This window comes from Sardina pilchardus, chromosome 15 (assembly GCF_963854185.1).
Source record: "Sardina pilchardus chromosome 15, fSarPil1.1, whole genome shotgun sequence".
NCBI classification, from domain to species: Eukaryota; Metazoa; Chordata; class Actinopteri; order Clupeiformes; family Clupeidae; genus Sardina; species Sardina pilchardus.
Window position 1 is genome coordinate 4575782 of NC_085008.1, and position 17152 is coordinate 4592933.

Here is a 17152-nt window from a genome sequence, read left to right on the forward strand (position 1 = left end):
TACACACACACAATAAGAGGCAAAAGCAAGGGAAGAGGAAAAGAGGAAAAGAGGAAGGGAGAAAAAAAACCCTAACGCTCGACCTACATTTTTACACGTTCGCTGTCTGCTTGTTTACATCGGCACGTGACGAGAGAGAATCGTGACCGACAGAGCTGAAAACTCCAGCCGTAGCGAGCGAGACTTGGACAGACCCAGAAAACTGCTGCAGAATGAGGGGCGGAGGTATGGGGAGAGGGGCTTTGCACTCATAACATGGAATTCCAAATGCACTACTGCCAGAGTGCAGTTTAAGATTTCAGACTCATGCGAGTGTGTTCCATCTACGGTCTACCACACCGGTGGAGGATGCTGCCTGAAACAGACACTGTAGCCAAAGGAGGACAGGAAGGATCTCTTGCAAAGTGAAACACAGCAGTCAGATATTGAGTTGATGGAACACAAACATGACTCCACACACCCATGCTGCCAGAAAGACAACAGTGTACCCAGTGACAAGTAACACTGTGGCAGGATCCACACAGAGCACTCAGTGCCCAGACCTCTCAGTGGCTTTGTCTGATCTCCGTCTGCTTTATGACAAGAGCCAGACTCCGTCCTGCACGCCAATCCACCTGAGTCTCACACCCTAGTCATCTGCTTTAAGAGAAGAAAATACACACGCACACGCACACGCACACGCACACGCACACGCACACGCACACGCACACGCACACGCACACGCACACGCACACGCACACACACACACACACACACACACACACACACACACACACACACACACACACACACACACACACGCCCAAAACAGAACAATCCTTTCTTTTTTTGATTTGAAGTCTTTGTAGTGATATTTTTTGCTCTGGAGCGAAAATAAGGCAGCTCTCCTCCTCCTTGTTTACCACACAAAAAGGGAGCGTTCTTCAGCCCAGAAAGGAGGTCAGGCGCTGCGCTTGGGCTGCGTACGGGGTTCGGTGACGTGGGAGGCGCTCATTTTAATGATCGCTGGAATGCTGCGAGGGCGAGTGCTCCTGTCGATGCCCTTATTGGCGCTGTTCTGGAGGAGAATGGCCGGGCCGGGCACCACCTTGCTCTCGCTCTCTCACCTTGGCAGCCCCATTAGGGCAGCGATTTCTCTGGCCACAGCTGCCAATATGTCAGCAGGGGGAATTTACTCAGCAAGAAAAGGCGCTGGGACAATGAAAGACTGATGCTGCCCATTCAGTGGTTTGTCTATAGTAGTTAATTGGATCATGACTGAGATAGTGTTGTGACCAAATTGTGTTCGTACACAAGAAAACCCTCTCCCTCCTGCATTAAATATATGGATTAGATTTTACAGTGACTGCAAAGATGTGCCACACTATGCTATTACATTACACAAACACGTACACGTAGACACACACACACACACACACACACACACACTGTACTTACTTCAGACATGAGTTGTAAAGGCTGTGCAGGCCGATGGACTGGCAGATGGACAGGCACTCCAAGATGGTCTTCTGCACTCCATCCACAGGCTGCAAGAGGACAGACAGGAAATGTGTCAGGATGTTCCACCAAGGAGCGGCAAACCGTAACAACAACACACAGAAATCCAGCGTCTCCAAATCACATCGAAAATGGAGAGCCGGAAAAGGGAGCATGGATGAACGTCTATGGTCACGTACCCCATGATATGATGATATATGAGTGAGAAAATTTTAAAAATAATGGAAAAGTAAGAAAAACTCTATAGGACAAAGGTATGCAGACACTCCACATGACTTTGTTGAGACTTTATGTTCCACAGTCATGCTTATTCTGTATCCAAGGGACCAGTCCATTCCCTCAGCATGCTACCATGACAGAGCCCACGAGCAGCAGAGGAGACAGACACAGAGACGAGCTCTCTCCTCCTCACCACACTGGAGCCCGACTTCTGCAGTGCTGAAATTCTCAACCGAGACTGATAGAATAAAGCACCCCACCCACCCCCCATCCAACACACAATCTACCCCTCTCTCTCTCTCTCTCTCTCACACACACACACACACACTCACTCACACAAATCCTGCAGAACACAAAGCAGAGACAGGGTAGCCATGAGACCGGTTGTCGATGAAGGGCGGGTGGATGCTGAGAGGCTGTGGTCGTGGGCACTGCATAGTGACTGAGAGCCTGGCAGCCTTGGGCAGAGGTGGCAACCCCTTACCCACCCAACCAGAAATCACCTGCCACTGATATATTGCGGCAGTGCTTTTCTGGCACGTACTAAACTCCCAGTGTCAAACCAGAGGGGACCGGAAAAGCACTGACAGGCTAGAGCACTGCAATGCGAGAAAATGGAGAGAGTGAGAGAGAGAGAGAGAGAGACAAATCCTTCTCACTTTGAGAGGGAGGGAGCGAGAGAGAGAGAGAGGGAGAGAGAGAGGGAGAGAGGGAGAGGGAGAGAGGGAGAGAGAAAGCACACATATTGGGGTGGGGTAGTAGATGACAGTAAAATGTTCAGACAGGGAAAAAGTGGGATGTGTTATTTTTCTCCCTGCTGACGCACATAACCAAACAATCCTCCTGATTTTTGAACACAAACAGCAAGTTCAACAGTGACCTGGTTGGGCATCTTTTGCTGATATCACTTGGAGTAGAAAGGCAATTAAGGGGAGGCAAAAAAGATCCAATAATGATAAAGTTGCTGGCCGAGTCAATAGCCATAAGCACCAGCCTCCCAAAGTGACCCTTATGACTAACAAGGACACAGTTCTATGGAGACTTGGTGATGCCTGTGCTGCTCTTGGGACAAACTGACATCGACTGCATTTTTATTACTTCCGATGTCAAACATTTATGGTGACACTGGTTTTAAATGAAATGATAGTATCTCATTACTCTGGAGGAGTGAAAAAGGGCTTTGTCAAAGCCAACATTTTGCACATATAATACAAAAAAAACAGATGTGTGCTCTTTACAGCAGCATTTGAATATACATAATGCAATTGACATAAATGGTCAGATCGTGATAAATCATACTATTACACGACTAGTATCGAGTTTTATCTCCCTCAACAATGGAATTCTCTTCTCTGATTGGCTGATGGGGTGGCCATTAACTTCGTTTATTATACGGCTCTCTAGAATGTTGAGGGAGCTCCCATTCACTTTGAATGGGACTCTCAACGTTCTACCGGTCCGTTATATTTGCTTATACCACTGCTTGGTCAAATTTCCTATTGTGATGCGCTGTTTGGAACGTGCATTATTTTTCTATATACCGCACGGCTATGAAGTAGTTCCCTACTTTTGGGCTTATTACACTTGAATATTAATTCGACAATGTCAATGTAACGGTAAAATCAACAACGTTGTATCTAAGACAGCGGCAATATAAACGAAAGTGATAGTAGCAGTGGTATAAGCGGGATAATCAACGACGCGCCATGCGTTTATAGGAAAATAATGCACTTATCGAAGTGTAAAGTCCCCTCCGCCTGCGGCGTCGGGTCCTTATTACCACTTCGAACGTGCATTATTTCCCTATAAACGCACGGCGCGTCGTTGATTATCCCTTACATAGTGCGCTCTAAGTATCAGAACAAAACTATAAAAATGGAATATTTGGCATGTGTCTTTCCTTGACCTACGATGGAGGAGCAAAACAAAGGAAAGGTGCTTTTGTGTGTGCGTGCACATGTTTCTCATTTCTGGATGAGTAGAAAGAGAGCATGACAGAAAGTGAAAGAGGCAGACACACACAGAGAGAGAGAGAGAGACGGTAGAGTCGCTCACCTTGGGGAAGAAGCGGCAGTAATCACGTGTCAGCACCATTTCAGCCACATCCTTCAGCCCCTCCAGCCCCAGCATGTCTGCTGCCATCACCACCTGACTGAGAAGCGCGCGCGCACACACACACACACACACACAAACCAACAGCGTCAGGGTCAGAGGTCAAGGACAGCCCCATCACAACAAGCCTTCATTGACATCATCAAAGGTCTAGGCTCCTCCGAACACATGCTTTGATTACCTGAGCGGGTTAACACACACACACACATTACACTGGGGCAGCGGTCAATAAGCCATGAGGATCAGTGGTATGTGGCTTGAGTTTATTTATGTACTGTATGTTGCTGGTGGTGACGGTGTTCATCTTGCGGTACTATATGCAAGCTACCTGATGTTGGTCCCTGGCGGCAAATCCAGAATGGCGCCATACATAAAGTGAAGTAACACGTCCATTTCATCTGGACCTAGGCTGAAAAAGGAGGACGGAAACACACAATTAACATATACTGTACATAGTACACTACTGTTATTGTATTGTCATGTATGTCATTATCAGCAACCATTCATCCAATGTTCCAAAGACACATTTTGTAATGATTATGTAAGCACATTACATAATTTGAAAACTGATGCCCTGATTTAAAAAACAATGCAACTGATCTCACCTGTGGGGTATACTACGAATCTCGCTGAACATAACCAAGCTTTCTTAGGATAACCTGGATCGCTAAAAACGAAAGTCGCGATCAGAGTTGAGTGGTACTACGAAACTCACTCACGGATGAATTTATCAAACTAGGCTTTCAGCTCAGATCTGTGTGCGTTCTCGTGGTTGGGGTGACTTTGACCAATCGGGAAACGTGGAGACGCACAAGACAGCCTAGGTTAACCAACGATTACTTCCGCATTTTTGAGCGGCAGAGAAATCTAGGGTGGTCTTTTTTAGTGTCTAAACCATAACATCGAAAAATAGATGGTCATCAAATATTGCATGGTATGCACGTCCATAGTAGTGACACATTTGCACGCGCAACATAGTAAAAAGCGCCTTCGAGATTCAAAATGTTTGCAGAGGCGGGGCTGAACCTGTTCGAAGTATGACAGATTAGCACACGTGAGATAACTTCGTTTTTCAAGATAATGGATTGGTTAGAATTGGTCAGAGGGCGGTGATTTTTCACGATTTGAGCTATAACTAAGCACATAACCTGCTCCCGACCAGGTTTGGTTGCGAGCATAAGATACCATGGTGATACAGCGACGCTAAAACAAATCCACTTTCGTATGACAGCATACCCTGGCTTTGAGCGCAACATACCTCGCTAACCCACTAATCGAGATTCGTAGTATACCCCACAAGTATTCTGTCTATAATGGAGTGGAATGGAAATGTCTAAGTGACCCCAAACTTATGAACGGTAGTGTACACTACACACAAAAGCAGACCTCTAAATTGCAAAAAGGTGTCATGTTTCACGCCAACCACAACAGGTAACAGATATTTTTGTACACACACACACACACACACACACACACACACACACACACACACACACACAGCAAGTAACATCCTGTTAAACAAAAATCACAGCTGCATGAAAACAACCCACTCCTGCCTGGCACACTCACAGTCGAGTGCTGGGAAACTCAGACCGTGGTGAGGGAACAGAGGGCCAGCCAGCCAGCTGCTCTTCTCTTCTCTTGCCTCCTCAACACGGCGTTGGGGGCACAGCCATTCAATTATTCAGTGGCTAAAGCCCATTTAGCAGGGAGGTAAGCGAGTGAATGGGCTTCAGGGCTGGGAAGGCCTGTGGCTGCACTGGCTCTATGAAACCCTATATGTGTCACACTCTGTGTGTGTGTGTGTGTGTGTGTGTGTGTGTGTGTGTGTGTGTGTGTGTGTGTGTGTGATTTAAGGACGCAGATGAGCAGAGCATGCATTATTCACAAGCTGCAGGTACACTCCGAAGATCCGCTGAGCTTGAGGAGATTAATTGTACAGCGCCACAAACTACAAACAGGACAACATCGGTGTTTTGTCGAGGCAATTGGGGAGGGTTCCGGAAAGGGAGCTGCTGCTTACGCAAGCTGATGTCTTTCACCATTCCCCACAACAGCAAATATTTCATACTGCATGCACAAACTCTCGGTAGAACTACTGGAAAGAGCTTGACAACACAATAGAGGAAGAAAACCCATTTGTGATTTTAGACGCTACATATCCTATTTCAGAAAACAAGGCAGTGGTGTGATGTGATGGAATGGGGGTCTTAGAGATTTAGAGATGACAAGGATTTCAAGAAACCTCCATGGACCTCGAAGAGATGTGGGCTGTTACAGAAAGCTCTTTAGGATGGGGATTGGATTCAGGCCCTCTGAAACCTACCCCTGGAGTGTGATGCTCTGTCTCGAACTCTCCATCCAGCTCCCGCACAGCATGGCTCTGAAGTACTGGGAGCGTGCACACAAAACAGCCCTGGAGAGAGAGAGGGAGAGAGAGAGAGAGAGAGAGAGAGAGAGAGAGAGAGAGAGAGAGAGAGAGAGAGAGAGAGAGAGAGAGAGAGAGAGAGAGAGAGAGACACACACACACACACACAATGTCAGTCTTTACCATGCCACTGACTTCTTACACCTCAGTGCTGACCCAAACATAAACAGGTGTTTGTCTGGCCACTGCCACAACTGCCACCCAGAGCACTGGAGACAGGACACCAGACCCCAGGCCCCGAACGCCTAGGTCTCGGAGCGCTATAGGGAGAGGCAGCCGCACGCTATGGAAGGGTATTAACCCTCATGATTTTTTAATCTGGTTCTCAGAATATCCTCGGAGTATCTGGGGACTTGCATCAGGGATAAGATAACATACGGAGAACGACTAAAGCCCAGCCACGCCATCCCTCCTCTGCTCTCACAAACCAGCGCATACACATATTGCCTCTCAGTCTTACTCAGCCACACACCCATCCATCCATCCAGACACCCGTGCACATTCTCACAGTCACACTCATTTATCCCATAGACACAGACACACACTCACCAAGTCACACACACAGACACAAAAACACTACCCCCCCCCCCCCCCACACACACCCCCTCACTCCCACCAGCCTGAAGACAATGCTAAAAATAGCACACTTCTGTTCTGGTCTCTGTCCATGGCTTGTGTCAGGCAGGCGGAGTGAGGTACGACTCTCTCTCTGTGTAATCATTAAAGGCAGAGCTGGTGGAGACAGCGCAGCATCCATCAGAGGGATGGGCCGCGAGGGAGACAGCAGGGCTTAGCCAGGAGTGGGAGCCTCTCCACAGCGCAGCCAGGGCCACAGGAACAGGAGTCACAGGGAGGGGGGATGCTGTGATCATGCAGCCTACACCAATCAGGGATGGGAATCTATTCAACCATCCAGCCAAATGGCAACCATGGTCCAACCAAACCCTCCTGGATATGGATACTGGTCATTTCTTCACCATCTGTGCTGCTAAAGTGAGAACATCTGTGACAAAGTGAAGCTATTCTGAGTCTAAGTGAGACAGCATATAATAGATCAGAAAAATGTTTTATTAAAGCTGCAAAAATTGTTGGAATATTTCCCTGCTGTACTGACTGATTAAAATAGCTAGAATGTGACATTTTGTGGCATTTGTTTGGAGCATTTCACAAACATGAAGAAAATTGGACATGAAAGCTAAGCTGTGGGAATGAGATTGTGCTGATCACAGAAAGAAACTAGTAGGTACTGCTGTTTCCTCCAGCTACTAATGCTTACTCAATCGCAAAATGATGCAGAGGAAATATACTCCTATCACTATGGGGGTGCTTACATCTTATTATATGGAACCTGCGGGAAAAACAGTATGACAGTTATACCTCCACTTACTGCTGCACTCAGAGAGCTGCATAACTAAGAACTAATTATAGGCGTGAGTGTGTGTGTGTGTGTGTGTGTGTGTGTGTGTGTGTGTGTGTGTGATGCTCATGAATAAACATAGACAAGATTCCCTTAATATTTGATGGGCCTGATATTAATTGACATCAAGCAGGAAGGAGACACGGGGCATGCAGCTGGAAATAGCTTCTCTGTGCCTGTAAACAAAACACATTGGCCCAGATGACTCTAAATACCAAACACCTTGGGCAATGTGATGAAAAGTACACGATACAGACTCACAGAACATAGAGGTCTACTGTTTTGCAAAATGAAATGCATTTTTGAGCAGCAAGTGCTTACACAAGTGCTTACACAAACCCCACTTAAAGCATGTGCTTCGGCTCATATTCAACTCAAATAGAGGTTTTGAACATTTTGCTTCTATGAGAGGGCTATCAAACTAACAACTACCGTGCACGTGCGCGCACACACACACACCTGAGAAGGAGAGGTCAACATGCCCACACACTGCATTGCCCATCCCACAGCAACACCCCCCCCCCCCCCCCCCCCGGAAACACACACACACACACACACCTGCGCTCACAGCAAGGACACCAGAGATTAACATCAGGCAGTGAAATGGCACAGGATTAGCGCTGGGTGATCTAGTAATGGGTGAAGATTACACCAGCTCAGCCCGTGCTGTCACGCTGGCGTAATTTATCTGCGCTGTATATTTCTGCGCCTGAGCGCAGGTGGAGGAGCTCGGCGCGTTCATCAAACTGCGGCGCGATGTGCTCTGCGGCATATGATTCACTAGCGTCTCAATAAGGGAGAAGAGGACAGAGACAAAGAGCCAGACAGATACTGTGATGCTGATAACTCATGAGAGAGACAGAGAGAGATCAATTACTATTGATGTAAGAGGAGAGATTATCAAAAGAGGCAGGCCAGAGAATATGGGAATATACGCGTGTGCGTGTGTGGGTGTGTGTGCGTGTGTGAGACAGAGAGTGAAAAAGGCAGAACAAGCTGAATGGTTGGAAGCAATTTTGCAGGAAAGTAGGGACAAAATGAGAAGGTAGACGAGGAGAGAGAACGAGAGAGCAAGCATGGGTGAGAGAGAGCGAGAGAGAGAGAAAAGAGGAGGAGGAGAAAAAAGTGAATGAGAGATCACAGAGATTAGCAGCCTCTGGTGTAGCGCTGAGCTGCAGCAGTCACCAGTGGGCTCCCATACTGATGAGTGTCCTTACGAGAACCAACCCACCCCGCTCCTGCAGCACCCACAGAGGAGGAGGGGGGAACGAGAGGAAAAACAGAGGAGGTAGAGGTGGAGAGGAGGGGAGAGAGTGGGAGAGTGGGAGAGAGAGGGAAAATCTGGGCAGCCCTCTGTGATCCAGCTGCAGTGGAGCTGGAAGACCCGCATTCCAACACTCGTCTCTGCTTGCTGCTTCTGCCCCGCGAAAAAAAAAAAAAAAACCTGCCCCCAAAGACCTAGTGCAGTTGCCATGGTTACAGAGGCAACTAAAGCTTCCGTGGTGAGTGCTAACTGCCCTTTGCGGCAGGAACCCTGTGCATCACGATGGCATGCATCTCACACAGCTAGAAAAAGTCAGGGCATTCATATTGTGCTTTCCAGAATTTTCTGTGACAGAAGTGTGAAAGGGCCTGCATGTGGAGTAAGGTCAGCAATTAGGGAGGACTTCCGCGGTGAATCCCCCAGAGGGCTTCACTGTCTCTTAAGTCACGACAGGAACAAAGAGCATGTTGTCAGGTGAAGCAGGACCTCTGCGACTTGAACTCGATAGCCTGTGTGAGTAGAGATTATTGTGTGACTAGATATATGGTTGTGTGTTAGACTCCAGAAATAGATAGAACATCGGATCCTATTAACTTCGCTAACCATCTATCAATGACAAAGACAATTAATGGTGAGAACACATCAGTAAAACTATTTTGGTCCAGGTCCAGTGCTATTCATACATATCTGTAGCATCTGGACTACAGTGTGTGTCTTTTTACCCAGGTATGGACGTTTGCAACAAGTCACTGTTACATGCAGCAGTTCTTATAATTCTATGAAAATCTACTGCACCATTTAGGAGAAAACGTTACCGATGGTGGTCTCTTTACTCTGATCTTTTGTGATCTTTGATGACACTGTCTGTAGTTGTCAGTGGAGGACTCTGAGGCGGGCTTTGGGCTGATGGAAACAGGCTTATGTGTGTAGGTTGTGATTGGGTGTTGCTACCTGTGGGCGGAAAAGTGCTTCTCTCCGACCTGGATAGTGATGTCACATGCGTCTCCGCTCTCGTAGAGAGCCAGCAGGTCACCTCCGAGCCCAGACGCCGGCTCCAGGACCACCGTGTCTGCAGGAGGGAGCGAGGGAGGAGAAAGAGACGTAGACAGGAAAAGAGAGAAAAAGAGAGAAAAAAAGAGAAAGAGATGGGGGAAAGAAACAGAACTCGTGAGGTGCCAGCTGAAGGTCAAATGACTTGTACTGTTGCACATCACATGAATATTAAACAAGCAGTGTCCACTACCGCCATTTCAAATCACAACAACACAGACACAACAAAAAGGTGTTTTGCTAAATCTCTGCCAAGTATAGTACTCTTTATTCTTATCGATTAACTTCAACTACACAACCAAAACTGTACTGAGAAAGGCAGGCGATGGAAGGGACAAAAATGGTGCGACAAAGGCTGCTTACTGTAACCTGAGTGTGTGCAACTGAATGTTCAGGACAAGGCCGGCTATTGGGAGCAACACTAATGCAGTTAGCAGGCACGCTGTTTCCCTCTAAAATGACTGTGCAGTCAATCAGCGAGCACACGGAGAAGTCCGCTAATGCGTGGCACAGGAGTGCTGGAAGGGCTAAACATGATTAGCGCTTAAGTGGCTTAAGGAGAAAGTGTTTACCGCTCCTCCGGTGGTCTTTAAGGTTGCATGACCTCACGCAAACCCACCACGGACTCCCAGGCTTGGGAAACACACAAACGTTATCACACACCTTATTTTTGTTTTTATCAAATCATGATTTAGGTTTCTTTTATAACAGATTACAAAGTTGGTTGGTAATTGGTACTGGTTGGTAATTAGGCATGTTTGTCCTCCTGTATGTAGAACGTCCTATATGTAACTAGAGTTGGTTTAAGTTGAAACGCCCCTTGTTTTATCACATGTGGGTCTTATCTGAGGAGTTCAGCTGGGTGTGTGACAGCCCTGAAGTCAGTAAGATCCTGGGGCAAACAGATCTATGTTCCATGTCTCCATATGATATTCTTATAAAAATTCACTAGTGTGACAAGAGAAGGCGATAAAGACCAAGGCATTCTAAATAGAGAGGAGCAGAGCATGTGTTCTTTCCCAGTGCTTTGTTCTGATTGCAGGTGCACTTTTGTGAAGGAGATACGGCCATGAGAGGCTCCTCCCAGGCTGCTCCTGTCTAGCTCACCTGAGTCTGAGCAGGAGGTGGAGTCCAGGTAATCAGGCACGTCGGCATGCACCCCGTTCACTTGCACCCCCTCTGGTAGCCCTTTGATTTTCCCTGGGCAATGGTCAGCTGAGTATACCCTCCTGTGGGGAAAGAGTTCCACACACCGCCATATTGCAGCAGGGAAAAGTGACATGTCAGTGGACAATGAGGAGAAGGGTGTGGGTGTGCAGAGGCAGGCACATGCGCACACACACATACACTCTGTAATGCTTTCTCTCACACACACACAGTAATTCTCTCTCTCTCTCGCTCTCTCTCTCTCTCTCTCTCTCTCACACACACACACACACTGTACAGACACACTGCATGCATCAGTGATTTGCATAGGGCCTAATTAAAATTCCCTCCTCTCTGCTAATCCATTGGGTGGGTTATTTTATGAATTACACACAATACTTTTTTTATTATCATACATAGACTTATTTTAGAATGATACTATATGTTCGGATTCTAAAACTAGGATTTGATTTCATGGCGACGTCAGTTATGCGGGGTACCACACATTTGCCACTGCAAACAAAGACTCAATCACCCAAAGGACGGCAGCGCCCACATACACTGATAGAAAAGGGAATGATCATACTTGCAGACACTGGACTGAGTGAAACTCATTTTCTGGTATTTCCCTTCCGTAACAAGTGTTCACTCTTACACACTCTTCACTACACTACATTACACTGCACTTGCATCCTTATCAACATTACTGTACTTCATGCCACCAATACCTACCAGGACCACTACAAAGACCATAACAAATAGCTCACCTACCCACACCATACAGTGTATGTTTGAAGTGCACAAAATCTGCTTAAAAGGCAGTTCTATGCTATGGATAGACTAAAGAATGGTGGCCACCGGACACGCCGTTCAGCGGTGTGGGCTTGACGCGCAGGATTTCAGAACAGTTTTCTATCCCTTTGCGGCTGCCGCGCGGCAGAGGTTTCTCTTGAGCTTTGCTCCATTAAAAAAAACCAATGGAGTTCTAATTGTTTTCTTGTCGTGGCGCGCCGCATACGTGTCTGGTGGGCGCCAGCCTTAACACTGCTGTCATAACCCATGTCAGTGCAGAGCCTCCTTAGAGCTTCCAGTGCACTGCTGCACTGCTGTTCCACTGATATGCATTTCTCTATAGATGCTATATGGCGCCATCTGTCAGGCAATACGTGATACTGCATTTCAAAATAGAGACAATTTCAGTGGTATTGCAATCACTGACTTGTTGTACATATACCCAGTGAGGGCAAAGTCTAAAGGAACTATCGGATAAATCACACCGCTATACTAAAGAGGGGAAAATGTATGTGAAATGTCTGCTAAGCTCCACTTTCCAAAATACACCATTTTTGAATTGAAATTACCATCTTACATTTTTGAACAATTTCCAGACATCATATTAAACTTGGTCATCCAGTGCTCTCCATTTACTGGGTGTAGTGGTTGCTGTCAGCCCATAGAGTTCTAATATAATCCTGCACCCTTTCGTCCCAGATCCGCCGGTACTGTGTGTACTGTGTGTACTGTGTGTACTGTGTGTACTGCGTGTACAGCGTGGTGTGGGACAAGTGCACCAGTGGGAACGCTGTGTGAGGAGCGGAAGGGTGTGGAGACTCGGGCGCCTGTCTGAGGCCAGAGACAGAAGGTCACACTGAGACACAGCACACTAATTAAGTATCGGCTGAGGCCCTGACAGAGATGCTCCGAGAGAGCTCGCTTGCGTGGGTGAACCAGTGTGTGTGTGTGTGTGTGTGTGTGTGTGTGTGTGTGTGTGTGTATCACACCAATGTGGGGACACTATTCTCTGTCAGTGTCAGTTCTTACGAAAATTCATGTCCATTAGCAGAAAGCATACCACAGTGCTTTACTATCAAATACACCTATGGGAGTATTGTGTTACTTACAGTATATATACTGCAACTGCAAATAAATAAATAAATAAATAAATAAATAAATACATGAATCGCATACCGGATGAACTCTCTGAGTTCGGCAGCATCGCAGTCCTCCAGGCTGACCTCTGATTGGCCGGGAGCCACGCCCTTCAGCAGGTGAGCAGCCCTGGCCAGCAGCAGCGCCCTGTGCACCCGGAGACGGGCCGCGCCCACACACAGAGTGACATCTGCTTCCTGCTCCTCCGACAGCAACCTGGAGTGAACGGCCCGAAAGGGATGGAGGGAGAGGGAGAGGGAAAGAGAGATGGAGAGAGGGAGAGAGAGAGACGGAGAGAGGGAGTGGGGGAGAGAGAGAGAGAGAGAGAGAGAGAGAGAGAGACCAAAAACAATAGTGAGTTATCAGTCTGTGTTGTTATGGTGATCAGTGCGCAATAAATAAATAGTATAGGTAAAAGACAGCAGAATAAAAAGCTGCAAACAGCTATGGAAAAACAAAACATAACTGGCCAAATAAATGCAGATACAATTTCATCCCCAGTTAGGGAGGATCTGTGTCAGATCTCTAAGGACATGAAGGATTTGGTCTGCTTTTCCACTAAGGTAATGTACTCAAGGTCACTGCAGTAATGACATTTCTAGAAGTTCCACTGCGCCTCTCAGAAATGCTGAATGGTTTTTCATGTTTACGTAATGATAAATACTTCTGTAAAATGAATAGCTATTAAGCTCATATTCATATACTTAAGAATACATTTCACTGGTCTATGGCAGAAAAATGGGTTTTAAATGGATCACAGTATAAGCCCTCCATAGGTCATGTATGATTGGAGATTTAGCTTGAAACATGAAACACGGATCTGGATTCTGAACATTGGGACTGTGAAACTGTCTGACTGAATTACATGACAGAAGACGAGTAGAGTTGGGAGAACGTGAGAACAGTAATTTTCACGGTATGACACGTGAACACTTCTCTGCTCTTCAACACACACCACTATCACCATCATTATCACACACTACTTTTTACTCCCAAGTGACTCAACTGGGTGACCCAGAAATATCACTGAGCCCTAAGGCCTACACACTCACACACATTAGCAGACACGTAAATAACACAGAAACACACAGACACACACACACACACACACACACACGGCCTGGTGCGGCCGCTGCTGCCGCCGTGGTTACTTCTTCCTCCACCCCACGGCAACAGCTAGCCAAGTGGGTCATGAGCAAGCTGCAAAGTATGGGGAGAAAACACACGCGGCCTCACACGTTGGCCTCCCTCCTCCAGCAGCCCACCCCTCTCTTCTTGACCCCTGTGTGACCTTCCCCTTCCATGTGACCCCCTGAGTCAGAGAGTTCACTCAGGCTAGCGTGTCCCAGAAAAAACGCTTTGCCAAACAGGCCATGATCATCTGCAGGCCCAGCACTGTAAGCCCACCTGCACCTGCTGTAGAATATGAGCGTGTGTGCTGTACCCTCTGTTTTAATCTTCATTTAATCTGAAACTCTTAATCGTTTGTTAATGTGATCCTCTGTACCCCTACGTCAGGAGATGAGAGAGAGAGGGAGAGGAAGAGGGAGGAAGGAAGAAAGAAAGAAAGAAAGAAAGAAAGACAGAAAGAAAGACAGATAGATAGAGATTGAAAGAGAGAGAGAAAGAGAAAGAAAGAAAGACAGATAGAGATAGATAGATAGATAGATAGAAAGATAGAGAGAGATAGAAAGACAGAAAGATAGAGAGAGAGAGAGAGAGAGAGAGAGAGAGAGAGAGAGAGAGAGAGAGAGAGAGAGAGAGAGAGAGAGAGAGAGAGAGAGAGAGCCCACTACTCAAGAATTTAGCCGTCAAACTATCAGCGCTGACTTTTGCCATAAGTTCTGAGTGAAGGCTTTTCACAGGGAACTACAGAGGCAGAAGCTAAGAGATAGGTTTTAAAAGGAAATCATTGTTAGTTTTGGACAACACCTAACCACGACACAATCATTTGGCCAGATTTTCTCTTTTAGACCAACATTTTCAAAATGCTTTTCAACTCTCAATGCTTTTCAAGCCTGAATCCTGAGAGGGTTTTAAGAAACACATCCTTTCACTAACCATTTCAAAGCATATCTGTGGCAATTCAGTCTGAGAGTAATAGGCTACACTGGCTGTGCACCAACCCGCCTACACAAGAAAGACAAAGCAGACCCCAGTACAATCCAACATTTGTCTACAGACTCTTCATTCCACTCATGTCAGCAAAGACAAAACAAGCATATAACATAACCTACCCACTAGCTTATAGTTTAGTACTCAGAGTGAAGACACAAGATGAAACTAGAAAAGCACTCAGAGAGCGCAGGCTTCCGTCAAGTGAAAACATAACTGCCTCCTGGATCCAGATGGTGATACGGATCACTCCCAATTTAATCGTTTCTTCCTTGAGTCATTTCAGACCTTCCCTGAAATTTCATCGAAATCCACAGACAAACAAGCAACTTAACAGACAAACAAACAAACAGACAGACAGACAGACAGACAGACAGACAGACAGACAGACCCAGATGAAAACATAACCTCCTTGGCGTAAGTATCACACTGTAAGATCTGAATATAAAATGAAGAGCTGCTATGCAGCAAATCATCAAAAATAGAGAACATAGGCCTACATTTAAAAATTCAGCTTTCAGTCTAAATTTTTTAAATTTCCAAACTTTGGAGGGAAACACACATTTTGGGCCGATAATATTTTTGCAAAACTTGAATTGGGTCGTGGGTTATCGGCTCACTTAGTGGACAGCTGAGACATGTTGATTATACCCGTGCCTAAGATGTACAGCTAGACACGTTGCTGCCCACCACAGATTTCATTACTGTGTTATTTTACTCTCACTACTAGCCTACTGGTCAGGGATGCATCAAGGAGGCATTACTGTCTAAACTGCATGTGTAATTACATGTGTAATTAAACCCTTGGTTAGTGTGGTCCCTGATAAATGTGGTCCCTGGTAAATGTGGTCATCCTTGGCAAGTGGTTTGAGCAATTGCACCACAGTGCATCTTGGAGGCTATTTACATTGTCCACTTGGTCATTTATGCTGTCAACTTTTTGTGATCAGATCACCAGACAATAACATGCAGGATTTTCCCAATATTTCAGTGTTTTTTGCAAGTATCTTGTTACCTTGTGAAATCCTCTGAGAGGGCACGAGAGAGGCACTTCTTGAGACTGGCTCTGGTCTTTCTCTCTTTTGCTTGGAATTCCCGAAGTGCTTCTGAGGAGTGCATGGTGTTCCCCATTGATAAGGACATGTTGTGTTGTGCAAATCAGCAGTATTGTGGCCACAACATGCAGGCAAATCTGGGGAGAAAATGAACATGACAACTGTTAATCTAAATAAGGAATGGTCAGTCCTTACGTGAAAAGCAGTGTGCCTGATGTTGATGTTGTCCTTTACAAACAAATTATGAAATCTTATTGAATGGCTCCCTAAAGGTCTTGCCCTCTCCAACACTGGCCCTCTTCCAAAGGTCATTTACCTTCCATCGAAGAGGAGATAAGGATGAGAAGTGCATGTCAGTATTGCTTTGCATGTTATTATTTTATTTGTTCAAAGGAGGACACCATTCAGGAAACACTGATAAAAAATATAATGTGTGACCTTTAAACAAAACTAAGTTAAAGGGTAACTATCATGCATAGAACTGGTACACTACCGAGTTTGTAACATACACTGGTGACAATAATGATGATACCAAGAGACACAAGTTCATTACAAGTTCTGCTTATGTTCACAAGAAACAAACAAAGGTAAAAAGCTTAATTATTAAATAGGGTCTCAATGCTTTGTCACCCTTTCCTCCTGAAAATGAGTTGTAAACATGAACGTCTTCATTCATTTCAAACCAATGCAAGTACTCACAACAACATTATGGCTTAGTCTATAATACTATAATAAGCATGTAAATTAGGTAACTTACATTCTCTTAACTCTATAAGCTACAAGTTCTTCGGTTCTCCGACCTTTCACACAAATCTTCAACCGGCATCTCTTCTTAATCACAGAAGGCAACTGAGGCAATTTTTGAAGGGGTGCTTGGTATCACATGTTACAATATGCTAACATGGATATATTGCGGATTG

The 17152-nt window shown here is 46.0% G+C and overlaps 1 protein-coding gene across 1 annotated transcript in view; it reads right to left on the reverse strand.

Moving 5' to 3' along the window:
- btbd8 (BTB domain containing 8) overlaps nucleotides 1-17152 on the reverse strand; it is a 41667-nt gene that overhangs the window by 23922 nt on the left and 593 nt on the right. Inside the window, exons 2-9 of the mRNA XM_062556456.1 lie at nucleotides 16193-16369; nucleotides 13102-13278; nucleotides 11095-11216; nucleotides 9889-10006; nucleotides 6155-6244; nucleotides 4157-4237; nucleotides 3772-3868; nucleotides 1438-1526 (exon numbers count right to left, since the gene is read on the reverse strand). Coding sequence (XP_062412440.1) covers nucleotides 1438-1526; nucleotides 3772-3868; nucleotides 4157-4237; nucleotides 6155-6244; nucleotides 9889-10006; nucleotides 11095-11216; nucleotides 13102-13278; nucleotides 16193-16320 — 902 coding nt within the window. The 5' untranslated portion in view covers nucleotides 16321-16369. The remainder of the gene's footprint in view (nucleotides 1-1437; nucleotides 1527-3771; nucleotides 3869-4156; nucleotides 4238-6154; nucleotides 6245-9888; nucleotides 10007-11094; nucleotides 11217-13101; nucleotides 13279-16192; nucleotides 16370-17152) is intronic.